This window comes from Lonchura striata, chromosome 17, assembly GCF_046129695.1.
Source record: "Lonchura striata isolate bLonStr1 chromosome 17, bLonStr1.mat, whole genome shotgun sequence".
NCBI classification, from domain to species: domain Eukaryota; kingdom Metazoa; phylum Chordata; class Aves; order Passeriformes; family Estrildidae; genus Lonchura; species Lonchura striata.
Genome location: NC_134619.1, coordinates 8,536,101 through 8,552,305, shown reverse-complemented (window position 1 = coordinate 8,552,305; position 16,205 = coordinate 8,536,101). Strand labels below are relative to the sequence as shown.

The window sequence follows — 16,205 nt, the reverse complement described above, 5'->3', positions numbered from 1 at the left end:
CTGGCCCTGAACACTACCAGGGATGGGGCAGCCACAGCTCCTCTGGGCAATCTGTGCCAGGGCCACAGCACCCTCATAGGGAAGACTTTTTTCTCCTAATATCCAATCTAAACATAGTCTGTGTGAGTTTTAAGCCATTCCCCCTTGTCCTGTCACTCCACACCTTGTAACTAGTCTCTCTCCATCTTCCTGGTAGGCTCCCTTCAAGTACTGGCAGGCCACAATTAGATCACCCAGAAGCTTTCTCTTTTCCAGGCTGAAGAAACCCAATTCCCTCGGATTTCCTCACAGGAGAGGAGCTCCATCCCTCTGATCATCTTGGTGGCCTCCTCTGGGCTACAGTAAACTACAGTAGAAGTTCAAGCTCAAGCACAGCCTTGAGTTTAGAATGTAGTTATACACTAAATTACTTCTTTTTGCATCTCTTGTGTGTGTGAAGCACCCTGGTTGTGCTGAAGTTAAGTGAATTGCACAAGCAGAAATGAGAGAAACCCTTAGATTAGACCCTCCCAGCAACACTCACTGCACATGAAGTTAATGAGTGTGAGTAAAAGACATTCCAATACAGACTTATGGAGGAGATTCTGCCATGGGGTCTTTTTTGTGGAATTTAAACTGCTTTCCTCTTTGTAGCAGAACGTAGTAACAAGACATTGTAAGGTAGATTTAGTTACTCTGGGGATATGAACAGTAGACAAAATTATTAAGGAGATAAAACCTAAAAGTTTTTCTCTGAAAGTTAGCAAATTGAACTGCAATTCCAAGACTCTGATACAAGGGAAAAAGAGAAACAAAGTATTTTGAACCACTTTGGATGCCGGGTGGGTGGAATTGAGCTAGGAAAAACACCTGTGACAAGGTGCAGTCATTAGTCACTTAGGAACCATGACTGCTGCATTCCAAAGGGATTGCAACAGCAGCTGCTGGTGCTTTGCTGTGGTGAAGGTGAGACTGGCAGGTGCCAGTTTGGGATGTAGGCCAGCCTGAGAGAGGTTCTGGTGGCTCGCTGAGCACCACTGTGGGCGTGCCTTGCAGAGGTAAAGGAGGTGGTTGCAGCCAAAAGAGAAAAAGTGTTCTGAGACTTAATTACGTGTGTGAGCAGCAAAGAAAAAAGGAAACAGTCAAATGCCAGTGGGAGCAATGTGTAACATCTGAGGCAATCACTGTAAGTACTGAACGCCTGAACTTAAGAACTGGTCGATGCGGTTTGTCACTAGGGCCGTGTGTGAAGACCGGGTAACATCAGAGGCTTGTGGCTCTTATGGTTTCCAAGGAATATGAATTAAGGAAAAGAGAAAAAGACCAACTGAAGTAGCTCTGGACAGCAATCAAACCCATTTGAGGTGATTCCCGGAACAAGCCTTGACAGTCTGAACATCCTGGAAACTTCCAAGGGAAGGAAGAACCGCTGAATTATAATGTAAGTGGAGATGTGCTGTGCCAGGTGTACTGCTGCCTAGTGGGAAAAGCTTTGGGATAGGGCTAGCATGACTGTCATATTAATAAGTACTCATAGTCTTTGTAAAAGGAAAGCAAAGTTTCTCAAAAAGGTACAAAGCCTGTTTTGCAAAATCTACCTTAAAAACAGCTTCTGGCACTTAACTTTTGCTATTTCAGTTGGTTTTTCTTTCTCTGTAACTTAAAACTCAGACTTATTTATTTTTATGTCTTTTCTGAGTGCTAAAACATGATCAGTGGGGCTGCAGATCTTAAGCAGATAATCCTCTTCAAAACTATATAATTTTATTACTTGTACTCTTTTACAAAAAGTGATGTTACAAAATAAAAAATAAATATATTCATAAACCCAGAAAGAAATATAGTCATGCTTGTTAAAATGGACAAAGCTTACAGTTTATGCTGACAAGAAGTACTCAAGGTTATTAGTTTGTGAGTTCTTTGTGAAATAAAACTTTTGGGAAATACTAATATATGGAGCTAACTTAACAGGTAAATAGATACTTGTTTCTAGTGGGAGTTTATAATTTTATTTGTCAGAGGGCATTGGAGATAATATTAGACCATAAAAAACCCTCTGAAACCAACCCACAGCTATTGGACAAACCCAGAAGTGATATTAACCAACTTGGAAGTTAAGTCATCAGGAAATGCTCCTTTTTCCTTCAGACAGCTTTTACGTCCCACCGCGTTCCCCATTTCCTCATCCTTAAAGATAACTTATTCATGGCACACCTATTATCTTTGTAGGAAGCTCTTGTCTTGGGATTCAAGAGCATGCATTTCCTCTGAGTAAATAATTTTGGTATCTCCTCCCATAATTACACCCACGTTGAGTAGGAACTCTGGCATTAGACAGACATATATTATAGCAACCAGTTAATTCGTTTGACAACTTTACAGGTATTAATAACAACTGCTAAGTATCTCTCCCTTCTCTCAAATTTCAGCTGACAGCACGAAAAGATTGATGTGCCTTTTCTTTTTATGATTGATGTGACTTGGACATCCTTGAAGAACAAAGTAGAAGTTGTATGCAATTCTCATAAGCTGAGGGAATGGCAGGTGAGTTCTGCAAGTCATTTACTTCCCTTCACCAGATATTTACTTAGGGCTGTTTCCTCAGGATTCATGCCCTGTAGGTATCTGCTCAGATTTCTTATCTGAAGGTAATTTCATATTGTAATTTGTTCTTGCACTTCATTTTCAAAGTTTTAATGTTGTTGTTATTAAGACTTGTTTGAGAATAATTTTTGAGCTAAACAGAGGATACTGGGACAGGCAGGAGAAAAGAATTTTCATTAGATCAAAAGGCACTATTTTTTAAATACTTTGTCAGAGATGTGTTGTGCTTGGTATTAACAAAATTTGTGTAATCCAATCTAATGAAGCTGTGAGCATGGAACCTACAGATGGGAATTCAAAGATACAATAAAACTCTATCAAAGGAAAATAGTAACTGAGAGCATCTCTGCTTGTTCAAGTTTGAAATGAAGATGATTATTGAGCTGGGCAATTGCAAAGCAAAGTTCTTTCTCATTTAATGCTGGAAAAAGCATTGACAAATCAGCTTTGCAGGGAGAGCAGCAGCTAACTGCAGATTGCTGTTGAACTATATATTCATGCTAAAAATTCTCCTTTTCCTCAATACTTTCTCATATTATTTCTTTCTGGTCTTAAACTACCAGAAAAAAAAATTCTTCCTTGAATGTAATTATAGCACTTTTTTGCAAAATTAGTTTTCCTTTTACTTCTTGTTCAAGGATCAGATGTAAATTGTGGTTTAATATGCAGCTCTATTGTTTCAGATCTGATTTAGCATTTCACTGATAATCTCTGTGGTATAGACCTAGAAGCTTGTTTGAAGATCCCTACAATCATATTACATAGGCATTAATCCATCCTTTCCATCCTATTCTTTTTGTTGTTATTATTGTTTTGTTTTGATTTCCCTTTAAAATGGTGGTGGTCATGTGTTCCCATCCTGTCCCCACTACCCCCACCCCCAACCTCATTGCACATATGACACTGGCCTTCATAAAAATGACTTAGAAGAGCCTTCATCAAGGTACTTGCCCTGAGAATTTGTCAAAACTTGAAACGATGCTCCAGGTGCATTCTGTAGAGCCTCCCAGGGCAGATATAAACACAGAAGATGCTTCTCAGCATCCCCAAAGACAGCATAACTGCTCAGGTTTGAGCATGGCTAGAAAACAGGGAAGGGAAAACAATCTTGCAAGGGATATCATAGTCATATTTGCTTGCCAAAAAGTCAGTTTAGCATTTGAGGTGTCAGGAACCACTTTATGGGGTTTAAACCACAGACCATAATAACACCATATGTGCAGGACACAATATCAGAGAACTCCAAACACTCTGCAAGAATTCTTCTATGACATGAAGTTACTGCCTACTGGAAGAGGAACTCCAGTGGTCCAGCTGCCACTTTGAACAGAGCTAGATTCAGACAGATGGATTGATTTGTCAAAAGCTTCAGCGTGTCCTCAAATACCTCTTGTTCATCCATATAAGACAGATGGTCTCTCACTATGCATTTTTCCCTGCATCGAGGCCAAATGGCATCAGGATGTAAGCAGGAAAAGTAAGATGTCCTAATTGCCATTCCTGTGATCCTAAAAATATGTATGTTGAAAACATAGAGGGACTACAGGACACCTTATTTGGTGCTGATTATGAAATGACACCAATTTGCCCCTGTAGATTTCTTTTTAAGTGGTAAAAGAGCATCCAACCTGTATAGGAAGTACATAAGTGCTTTGCATGAGGGCTCTTTAACAAAACCCAAGGAAACATTTCCATTATTGACCAATAGACTTAATTTAATGAGGCATCTGCTTTTTAGTTGTACTTCCTCCCACAAAAGGTAATTGTTCTTAGTAACCTCATCACTCCACTAAACAGCAAATGACCTCATGCCAGTTGCTCCTTCATGACTTTTCTTGTGTTTTATAGACCTGACCCCAACACACATCAGCTGGCAGCCATCAGTGAATGCAGCCAACCACCACACGGACAGATATGCCAACACCGAGCTGACTGTGAGGCGAGGACAAGCCTTCAATATCACCCTGTACTTCAACAGACCCAGGCAGAATGGGGAGAGCCTAGGATTTGTCACTGAAATAGGTAACACTCCCATAGCTAATCCGTGTTCTCGGAGAACTGCAATCTTTACTCCTCGTAGTTCTCTCCTTATTTTATTCAGACATGTGATTTTTCTGCCTGTATTTTTAGTGCTTCCCGCACCCCAATGTGCTCAATTTCAAGTGTGAGGTTAATGTTGAATCCACGCTCTGGAATGGAAACCAGTGACTCCTTCTTTCTGGCAGGGCCATCCCCCTCGGAGTCTCATCGCACAAGGGCAGCATTCGACCTCTCCGAGGCAGGGGGCAGTGGCTGGAGTGCTGCCCAAGGACCCAGCGACGCTGGCGCCGTGACCTTCACAATTTCCAGCCCAGCCAACGCTGTCATCGGGCGATACAACCTCACCCTCCGCGTCACCTCAGGGAACAAGATCTTCTCCAGATACCTGGGCCAGTTTGTGTTGCTCTTCAACCCCTGGTGCCCAGGTAGGTGCCAATGCCTTTGCTCTTGAACACAGCTGACCCTGCTGCTTTCCCACCTGCACGGAGCTGCTCCCTCGGGCTGTCTCTCTTTGGGTCACCAGAGGCTGCAATCTCAGCTCTGTGCTCAGAGGGCTGGTTTCAGTACATTAAAAAGCTGCTGCCACCCCGTTTGTACCCTAACACAATGTGCTATATGGGGTTATATCACAGCTTCTTCAGAACTGAGCAGATCACTTTTTCTGCAGGCAAGGGCAAACTCTTCCAGGGCATCACTGCCCTCTGGTAAAGAGTACAGCTAATCTGAATCTCTCCCTTTTTAGGTTATAATGGCTCCCTCTTGTCTATCACTCTCAGCCCATGTAAAGTGTTGCTATCCCTCCTTTTTACAAGCCCCTTTAAGCACTGGAAGCCCACAATGAACTCTTCCTAGAGCTTTCCCTTCCCCAGGATGAACACACCCAGCTCCCCCAGCCTGGCTCCAGAGCAGAGGGCTCCAGACCTCAGAGCAGCTCCGTGGCCTCCTCTGGAGGCTCTAACAGCTCCACATCTTCCTTGTGCTGAGAAGCTCAGAACTGGATGCAGTGTTCCAGGTGGTGTCTCACAAAGGCAGAGTCAAGGGGGAGAATCCCCTCCCTCATCCTCCTGCCCACCCCTCTGTTGGTGCAGCCCAGGATGTGGTTGGCATTCTGGGTGACAAGCACACACTGCTTCCTCCTCTCCAATTCCCATGTTCTTCTTTTGGGTTGAAAATGGACACCTCTTATTGCTCCAGCTTTCCTTTTCTGCATTTCTTCTGCAACATGCTGAGGCTGCAAATTTCTAACCTCGTATTTTGCAACTATGGAATAGTGTAGAAACCTGGATTAGCCTGAAAACCTGACACCCTGGTGTTAAGAGAGCTCTTAGCCATCCCAGTGAGTAAACAGCTTATAAGAGAAAAGTAGCCACAATCATCCATTATTTTTTTCCATGACCATATGTTAGTCAAGAGCCACTAAGAAATGCGTCAATAGCCAAGATGAAAAAATCTGCTAATTAGCTCAGCAAGTCCTGGAAGACAGAAATAATTATACAAATATGTTCAGGAAACTCAGACCATCTCTGCACAGTCCTGAGGGGAAAAACTTCCCCAGAAATCCCTGAAAAATAATTTGTGTGTAACTTGTAATTGATGGAAACCACACTGCAGGGACAGCAATATGTGACAGCTCCTGAACTGGAACACCATTGTGGCAGTGGTACTCAAGAGACCAAACTCTTCTCAGCTGAAAACAGAAAAATTAAGCTGTGCCCATTACAATTTTAGGCTAATGTATTTGTGGAAGAGTCTTCCAGATTTACCAGATGATGCATTGGGTACTGACATATAAAAGGGAGTATCCTTAATGCTGAATGAAGGATGCTGCTGAATAAGTCCTGCAGAGTGCAATAGCTCCCTGATCCTGAAAAACAGGAACAGATTCAGTTTGAGGGTATGTTACCACTATTGTAAGTGTCATAGCAGAAGGGAAATGGGAAATTTATTTTCTTGGCAAAGGATAAAAGTCAAATCTGTTCTGTAGATATGGTTCCAGGTGGGAGATTAGTCCTTAAACTGAGGAATACAGAAATTAATTCAGTAACTGTAATATCAATAAAGAACTACTTATAAGAAAACCTTCAGGACTAGAGATGAAAGAAAAAATACTGGTCTGGAGAAAAGCTACTAGAGAGTGGATCCTTAAGTGTCATCTGAAAAAACACTCAGATCAAATAGTTCATCACTGACTTTGGCACAACAACATTAAACATCATTGTCCATGCCCAGATGGGCTGGGACAACACACAGAAATAATTGGCTGACCTTAGAGAGTGGAGAAGGTGAGAAGAAATAAGATATAATAATAGGAAATAAAAGACCACACCTCTAGGGAGAAATAACAATGATTTCAGTGACAGACTTATCACCTGGAAATTATGAAGAATGTGAAAGCCCTTATTAATCAAAGAAGAAGAACCAAAGTGAAATGGCCCTGAAAAAGAAAAATGCAATCTTAAGCTGTATAAGAGAAAACAGTCAGACTTAATGCCATTCAACGAGATGACAAGAATTAAACCATGTTCAGTGAAGGGTTACTAGGATAAATTAATACATGAAAATCTTCTGGACCAAAAAAAAAAAAAAAAAAAAAAGGTAGTTTAGTAAGCTATAAAGGTTTATTGAGAGCACATAAACCTTAGGGGAAAAAAAAAAGTTCTTCAAGTGATTATACAAGGACATTTAGAGTGCTCAGAATAATAAACTCACAGGGCTAGAAGGATCTTAGAAAGTCACCTAGTCCCACACCAGGGCTCTAAGGCAGGTTCAGTTCAGCACTTAGGTCATTCCTGAGAGGTCTTGAATTCCTTCTCAATGACCAGTCTTTAGGGAAGCTCCAGCACCTCCCCTGGCAATTCCCTCCAATAAATACAAGCATTTCTATTAGATCTTTATCCTATTAACTAACCAAATCTTTCTTGCTTTGACTTCAGTATATAATTTCTCCTACTTATGATAGACACTAAGAATAGATTTTATTTCCTCCTGCCCCATCCTCTTCACAAGAATTTCTGGAATTTATTACAATGCTTACACTATTCCTTGCTCCCATTTGCTTCCTACTTTAAATAATTCTGAGTTAATTCATACTTCAGATTTTCAGGAATGCTGAGCATTCTTGTTGCTCCTCCCACTTTTTCCAACTGGTCCACACCTTGAAGTGCAGCACCTGAAACTGCACACAGGTTTCCATGTCCATGCTACCCCCAAACTTCAGGAATCAACAGTGATGATATTATTTTTGAAAAGTATGGACAACAACCACAAAAATATATTTATATCACATGATACAATTTTAAAAATAAACTGCAATTTTTTTATTTGCAGGAAGGGAAGGATGGGAAGTTCCTATAGGAAGGTAAAGAAGTTGATTCAATAAAATAGAAAAGCTGATCTTTTTGTGTGTATTTCCTGCAATCCTGAACCTTTCAGAAAATATCTTTAAACATAGTGGAATTAAAAGCAGAGCTAAGGTAGCTATTGCTACCTAAAGATTAATTAAAGAGCTGCTAAAGAGTAACTAAGAGAAACTAAAACAACCTGAACTTCTGTGGGAACCACTGCTTTCATAGCAGCTAAATACTGTGCCATAAACTTGGAAAAACAATGAGAAGCAATGAACTCCAAGTGAATGGCTGAGCAGGTTATCCTAATAACATTCCTGATAGGACTTTGAATGAGGCAAGAAAAGGTCTTCATTTAGAAATCTTAAAACAAGAAAAATGCATCTGGGAAAAAGAGGGAAATGTCATCTGTGTCATTCTTTTCAAATCTTTTTCAATCTGTTCCACTTCTAACCACACTGAGAAGAGAGAAAAATGTGGTGAGCTAGCCTGGACCTTTGTCTATCTTCCTCACAAAAACACAGTGTGCAGACAGGGGACATTTAGGTAATACACAAGGCTACACTAAAAGTAGGGGAAAAAGGTTAAGTAATATAATATGGATCCTTCTTTCACCCCCCTCCACCTTCCCTGGCCATATATTATAACAGATATTACCACTGAACTGTGCCTGTTTATGGATCTGTAACATTTCTATTTTGCAAATAGAAGTTTTCTCCTTGCTAAATCAGGACAAAAATGTTTCTGAAAGGTTGCTGCTATTCTCAGCTTTAAGCCTGCCCAACTTGGTTTTCAGGTGATGATGTCTACATGTCCAATGAAAATGAGAGACAAGAATATGTTCTAAATGAAAATGGAATAATCTTTGTGGGCAATGCAAGGTACATTGAAGCAAGAGGGTGGTTTTATGGACAGGTAAGTCAAAATGAATTTCTTTGGACTTTCATTCTGTCTCCAACAGCATTTATCTTATCATTATTTGTTTATATAATAACTGCAGAAACCTGGGTAGCCTTACTTGTGGTTTGCTCACAGTGTGCCCCACTGTTCCTATCACCTTTGGGCTGGGACATCTCAGAAAGGAGGAACTGCAGCAAAATCTCCTTTAATTCTGCTTGTGAACCTATCAATTTTCTTAAAAATGTAACTTATCTGATCACAGTTTCAAGACCTCCTAAACATCTGCCTCACCATGCTTGATCTGAGCCTGTACTACCGTCAGGACCCGGCCATGGATGTGTCCCGCAGAGGAGATCCCAAATATGTGGGCCGAGTAATCAGTTCTATGGTAAGAAATGGACAACTTAACCCCAGCCCCACAGGGGTGAGCAGAAAGCACCTCTGAGACTCAGCCAAAACAACAGAATGAGCTGATGACAGTGCACCACAGACCTTTCATTTTGTGCATTCTGTCCACTGGCCTCTCTTTAGATCAATGGCAATGATAACGATAACGGAGTTCTGCTGGGGAAGTGGCAAGGAAGTTTCCACTCTCATGAGAACCCGTCCAGGTGGGATGGCAGCGTGGTGATCCTCAAGAAGTGGCGCCAGGACAACTACAGACCTGTTCAGTACGGCCAGTGCTGGGTGTTTGCAGGTGTGATGTGCACAGGTAAGCTGTCAGGATAGAGGGCTGGGGTGAAACGGAGGCATCTGGGACCTGTGGTTTTATCAAAACTACAAAGCAATCATTTCTACAAAAGGAATAGCGCTGTGAAGACCACTAATGCTGAAGAATCACAAAATATTTAGACACTTTGTTTCTCAGATATTTGTAATCATTGAACTAAAGCTGTGCGTGTTCTGTTGCATTTCTTGCTTGTTTGTTTTTTTTTTATGAAATGTATTTCAGTTTTGAGGTGCTTGGGGATTCCAACTCGTTTGGTTTCAAATTTTAACTCTGCCCATGATGCGGATAGAAACCTGAGTATCGATAAGTACTATGACAGCTCTGGAAGGAGTCTTAATATCACCAAGGATTCCACATGGTAAATATAATTTCTTCCATCTCATCAACAACAATAGAGAGGATCTAGGAGACCTAAAACCACGAACACTAGTAGAACAAAAGCAACTGAGTGGGTGAAATGTACACACCATCTAAATTAATACTGCAGACATCCATTTGGAAAACAAACAAACAACATACTTCATGATTTTCTCCCTCCCTGCCCTGAGGTCTATACCTCAAAAGCAGGCAGTAAATCTGTCCTTTGAAAGAGGTACTGTAACTTGACACTTTGTGTCTCAGTTTAGAGTTTAGAAATTTCTTTTTAAAAATTCACTACTCCTCTCCAACTGGAAGTTTGAATGACTATTCTGTATTATCGTGTTTTTTAGACATTGTTCTTTGTCTCCAGGGATTACCATGTCTGGAACGAAAGCTGGTTCATTCGCCCAGATCTGGGAAGGTCATACAATGGATGGCAAGTTTTAGATGCAACTCCACAGGAACAAAGCAGAGGTAACAGCCTAAGCTCTCAGCCTGCCTTAAGAGTCCTTCTCCAAACTGAGCACAACTGATAAAGCTTAACCATTTTTTGGTTTTTTTTTTACATTGTAGGAATTTTTCAGTGTGGCCCTGCATCTGTCTTAGCCATCAAAGAAGGTGAAATAGACCTGGATTACGACACCTTGTTTGTGTACTCAGAGGTGAATGCCGACTGCAACAGATGGATTGTGTACAATGATGGAACCAAGAAAAGAGTTTATTGTGATACTGAAATCATTGGCAGGTCTATCAGCACCAAAGCTGTGGGCAGCAATGGCCGTGTGGATGTCACTGCTAACTACAAATATCCAGAAGGTAGAGGAATTAGCACAAGTGTTCTCCTTATATTACCTACTGAATCCTTGGTGCTGGGAAGCTGCAATGGATAACCTGCTTGGTTGAAACATCTCTCCCCTGCCTTCAGAAAATATTTCTGGCAGTGTGTTCAGATTGCTTTCTTAATACAATAGGTGTTATATTTTGGGGTTTGTGCATTCAGTACCTTCCTTATTAACGGACAATACAAAATATATTTTAATCCCTTCCACAGAAGTGTAAAATTTAATGCATACACAAAACAGGGCTATAAAATACATTTTACTACCCAAGGCAAATAAACCCTCAGTGTTTCACTCCTCAGTGTTTTAGTGCAACCATGTTTAATACAGAGGCTAGCTGCCATCAGATCAGCAGATTATCACTTAGCACATTACTGCATGTTCTGACCAGAGAAAAAGAAATCTCACTTCTAAACAAACACAAATGCATCCTATTTCATTTTAATGATTTAATGATATTTATTAATGATATATATATACCTTGTCATGGTATATCCCCTGTGAAAAACCTGAGTGGAGGCTTAATGATGATACAGGGAGCTTTTGGGTATTGCATATTTCTGAGTGATGCTGATACCCTGTGTTGGTCTGAAAACCTTTACACAGAAGAAGTGCATTTGCAACAAAAGTAGAATTTTACTTGGTTCTCTGCTTCCACCAGGTTCTTCTGAGGAAAGGCGAGTCTACAGAAAGGCCTTGGGGAAGCTACTGGGAATAAATGTCACAGAAGGACACACAGAGCCTCCCAGGGGAAGATCTTCAGAGACAATGAGAAACCCTGGCATCGCTGGGAAATTCAAGCTGGTTGAACCTCCAGTTTTTGGCAAAGACATTAACCTGGTCCTGGTGCTCAACAACCTCTCCTCTGACCGCAAGAGCATCAGGGTGGACATGAGTGCCTCCACCATCCTGTACACAAGGAGAGCAGTGACAGAGATCCTGAAGGCAGCCACTTCTTTGGAGCTTGGTCCTAAACAAGGTAACTTTTAATGTCCCTAAGGAGCCAATAGAGCTCTGCTCCTAGCCACAGCAAGGCAGGAGGAAGCATCAGTACCATACCTGTATCAGCTTTGTAGTGCAGCTACTCATTGTTTATTAATACATTTTACATTTTTTTTTTCTCTGAAAATTTTCACTAGTTCATGCACTAAGTGGATGTCTCATGAAATCTTACATACAAGGCTACACTTATGTTATAGCTCCAGAGGCAGCACTATGTGTGTGTGTGTCATGGTTTCTATATGTATACATATGTGCATGTGTGTGTGGTGATTATTACATAGCAGCACACCTCACTCTTAACAAGTAAAAAAAGTCTGTTGTGTGCCTTCTGGCACCCAACAGGCAACACATGAAAAAAAATAATCTAGGAAAAAGGTTACAATGAAACCATGTCTTTCTTTTGGAGAGTAAAGACTATTTAAATTATTATAGAGATATTTTTCATCCTCAGGAGCTACAAAGATAAACATTTTTCCCATACACAGCAGAAAAATTGTAGGACTACAATGAGCAGCTGACCAGGTCACTTGAAAAGGATCTCTGTGAAACTTGACCCAAACTTTCTTCTCAACTGAGGTAAAATAAAGAGGATTCAAGAAGGGAATAGATTAAAGTGGTTATACCTCTAATCATAAGACATAAAAAGGGTCAGGAATCCAGTGAAATGTAGATAAGCAGACTCCCTCAATTTCAGGCCAAAATCTTCTATTCAAAGCTAAGGGTCAAATGAGTTAAAGTAGGCAAGGATCACCAGAAGAGGGAAATACACAATGAGTCTCACAAGAAGGAAATATAAACAAAGTCCACTGCCATCTTTTTCCTATTCAGTAATTAATAAAACCCCTCACCATAACCCTTTTCTTTTTATCTTGCTTTGAAAATGTAATGGTTCCTAAATATATGTGTGAATTCTAGTGAGGCAAGTCCGGGTGAAGATCCCCTACACTCATTATGGAAGATATCTGACCACTGACAAAAGGATCCAAGTCACTGCTTTGTGTGAAGTCATGCGCTCGCATGGGCTGAAGCTGCTGGTGGAGAAGACAATCATTTTAGAGGACACAAACATCATCATTAAGGTGAACAATTTTCTCCCTGATGTTCTGAACAGATGCTAAAAGGTCTTTCTGGAGCTCAGATATTAAGATGAGAACCTGGGGATAAATGTATTACATTTAGGCCACCATTTCAGATGTTATTCCAAAATTCTGCCTGCTTGAATTGAGAATGCAAGGATGTGAGAGGCCAGGCTGAACCTTGGCCTGAATTTCCTCTGTTTTTCAGATCAGCTCTGTTGCCTTCTTTTTTTCCCAGTCACAAGCCACTGCCTTCTGTTCCATAGTACTTGTATTCATTCCATGTATTGGCAAGTGCTTGTGCTGTCCTCAAAGAACTTGGCCAAAATACAGATTTAAACCCTTAATTCTAACCAGTGCTTATTGTTTTAACACTTTAATCCTAATCAATGACGCACCACAAAAGTCACCCAGCAACCAAAAGATCAGGCAGGTTTCATGGCACATGTCTGTGTAGCCAGAATTTCACTGAATTTCACTTGAGCTAAGCCACATCCAGCTTCAAACATGAGGAAAGCTAGTGTTTGTCAGCTAAATGCCACTTGCAGCTCCACTGAACTCTGACTGGAGGAAAGCATAAACCTGGGAGTGATCAGAAACGTGTTTTGTCCTTCAGGTGCCCCGGAGGGTTGTGGTGAACAAAGCTGTGTCCCTGGAGATCTCCTACGCCAACCCGCTCCCGGAGCCCGTCAGCCGCTGCGTGCTGCTGGTCACTCTGATGAACCAGCAGGTCAAGATCAAGTAAGTGCAAGCTGCTTCCAGTATCACCAACAGCACCTCTCATTCCTCAAACAGAAAGAGGAAAACAAACCACACTTAATTAGTCTTTTTTATATTATTGCCACCAAATATATGTAGATATAATTCCTTAATCATGTGGTGTTCTTCCACATAGAGTTTCTTTAACAACCCAAACCTGCTAACATTCTTTTTTTCCTGGGAAAGCAAATGCACATGTCAAATTCTGTTGTCTCTCTGCAGCTCATTCTACAGTTTGGCATTCTGTTTTTATTTTCATATACAATACCCTGATACTACAAAAATAATTAGGCTAAAGCAAACAAGTCAGACACTCCCCTTGGTTCATCCCAAACAAAATGTTGTTCTGTTCTCCTTTAAAGCAGGAAAAAACTTGCCTTTTCAAAACATAAAAGCAAATTGTTCCTGGTTTATATTTTCTTTTCCTCTGGACTCTGCTGCTTTATAGATCAGCTCAGTGTTGAGTAATGTTTGTATTTCCTAAAGCTTCTTCTTTTGTAAAACAGCCTGACTTGCTTTGGCTATGGAACAATTTGGACTTAATAATCAATTTAAAAAAGGAAAACATTATTCCAGTAAAAGGGTAAGCTAATTTAGGCCAAAAGGGGATATAAAACAAAGCACAGTGGCCATTAGAAAAATCATTATTGCCAAAATGGGTATGAACCAAGCAGGCATTGGACAGAGCCTGCTGATCTCTGCTATCAAAGTTTTTCTATTCTTAGTTTGTGCTATCGAAATTTGCATCCAGCCCTAAGATGAAGCTGTGACATTGCACCTCTCTTTTCCATAATTCTGTTTGAGCGTAAAGGAAGATGATACTGTCCTTTCTCATTTCTTAGTCTACACTTGGCCTCAAACCCCAAGTAATTCACAAAACCCAAGGCTGGGTCTCAAGTAACTGCAGTTCTGTTTCTTGGGAATCTCCTAAAAGACAATGCAAGCCTGAACTAAATACTTTTTTTCCTTTCTCTATTATTTTCTTTTTCAGTTTGGCACGACTGGCACCAAGGGAGAGATCAAAAATTTATTTTGAGTTCACACCTCGGAGGGCTGGGCCCTTACAGCTGCAAGTAGACTTCTCGTGTGACAAATTTTCACATGTTAAGGGATTTGTAACACTTGCAGTAGCACCTGCATAATGTGATGGAATCAACCTTCCATTTCAGCATTAACACAGCAAGACACTCTCCTCTGTATAGGAACAGTCGTGACAGAAAGGAACTTTGCACTAAAATTGACAACCTCTTACATTGCAATAGAATCAAGTCTGCTTTCATGGTGCTTAACTATTTAGTCTCTAATTGTATTTCTCTTCCCTCACACCCCCTAACAGAAAAAAAAACATTAAGACTTTTCTTTGTAGAAATAGTTTCACTATTTTCAAATCTCATTCTGTTAAGCTCCCAGTTTTGACTTTTCACTCAAATAATTCATACAATCACCTTTTGACCATATTCTAATTGTCAGCAATAAATAAAAATCATTCTCAACTGTATTGCTTTGTAATGATTTATATATTCGATGGGGGTATTACAAGAAATCACAAGACTTCATTTCACAAGCCACTAACCTAGAAGAGTGGAACATTTTCTCCATTGCTCACCTAATATCTGTATTTTTGACACCTATAGTTCCATGAATGGGGAGGACAAAAGCCTAGGAAGGATGGGAAAAATTATGCTTGGCAGTATTTGTGTAGCCTGTGGGCACAGGCTTGTCACAGAGTGGAGAACACATGTACATATCCAAAACAGTAACTTAATTCTTATGCATCCTGACAGAGTCCCAGGCACCACAAAGTCCAGGGAGGGTTTTGCAATAGCGTGGCAGCCCAGCAACCCAGGGTAAATAATTCCCCTTGCCCATCAGTGTAAGGTCACTGGGGACAAGGAACACGTTTGGCTTCAAACCTTCCCTGTGGCTCACTCAGGGGCAGCCCTGACCCCACATTTGTCAGTACCTGCAGACAGAAACCTCTTTTGTGGGTTCCCAAAACCAGCATCTCTGGGTACCAGGCCTCCCCTGAACCCACCTTTAAGTAGCTGTAAGGATTCCCTGTTCCTGCAGCTTCTCCAGGGCTGCTGGGACAGGTAATGACTGACCAGGTGAGCTGCCGGGTCACCTCAGAGCAGGATGTGGGGCAATTGTGGTGTGCAAACAACTCTGCCAAACCTGGAGAGTTATATTTGCTGTGTGACTTACAAGAAGTTTAAAGCAGAATTAATAAACCAAAAGAGAGCTGTCAGGAGTAATGGACATGGGCATTTTTTTTGTCTGACAGTTGAGCATACTTCAGTCTGAGGGATCCAGATATAATCATAGATTTTTACAGAAAACAAAAAAACAAACATACACACACACAAAAAAACACATTCAAAACTCCTTTAGATTACCTTTTAAAAAAATGTATTTTAACTGCAGGCAATTAATTTGCCTTTTTTGTTCCCAGCATTCTTTATATAAAATTGGAAACAAAACAGAAAACAGAACTGAAAAAAAGACACAAGGCAGAATGTAGAGGTGAGGAAAATAAGAGATCATCCCTTCTCCTGACACCCCTTTCTCCTCA

General features: G+C 40.8%; 1 protein-coding gene across 1 annotated transcript; it reads left to right on the top strand.

The window, feature by feature from the left end:
- The first annotated feature begins 2,516 nt into the window (after positions 1-2,516).
- LOC110476174 (protein-glutamine gamma-glutamyltransferase 6-like) lies at positions 2,517-14,775 on the top strand. The gene is made up of 13 exons (XM_021540924.2): positions 2,517-2,523; positions 4,432-4,605; positions 4,809-5,048; positions 8,764-8,882; positions 9,130-9,255; positions 9,399-9,579; positions 9,820-9,955; positions 10,328-10,431; positions 10,531-10,773; positions 11,458-11,775; positions 12,714-12,877; positions 13,491-13,615; positions 14,625-14,775. The coding sequence occupies exons 1-13, from the start codon at positions 2,517-2,519 to the stop codon at positions 14,773-14,775; spliced, it is 2,088 nt and encodes a 695-aa protein (XP_021396599.2).
- The last annotated feature ends 1,430 nt before the right edge of the window (positions 14,776-16,205 follow it).

Bases quoted from the DNA above. Each gene is read 5' to 3' on its own strand.
- LOC110476174 (XM_021540924.2), top strand. The intron at 11,776-12,713 runs GTAACTTTTAAT...TGTGAATTCTAG, and splicing joins GGAGCTTGGTCCTAAACAAG to TGAGGCAAGTCCGGGTGAAG. The intron at 13,616-14,624 runs GTAAGTGCAAGC...TTTCTTTTTCAG, and splicing joins AACCAGCAGGTCAAGATCAA to TTTGGCACGACTGGCACCAA.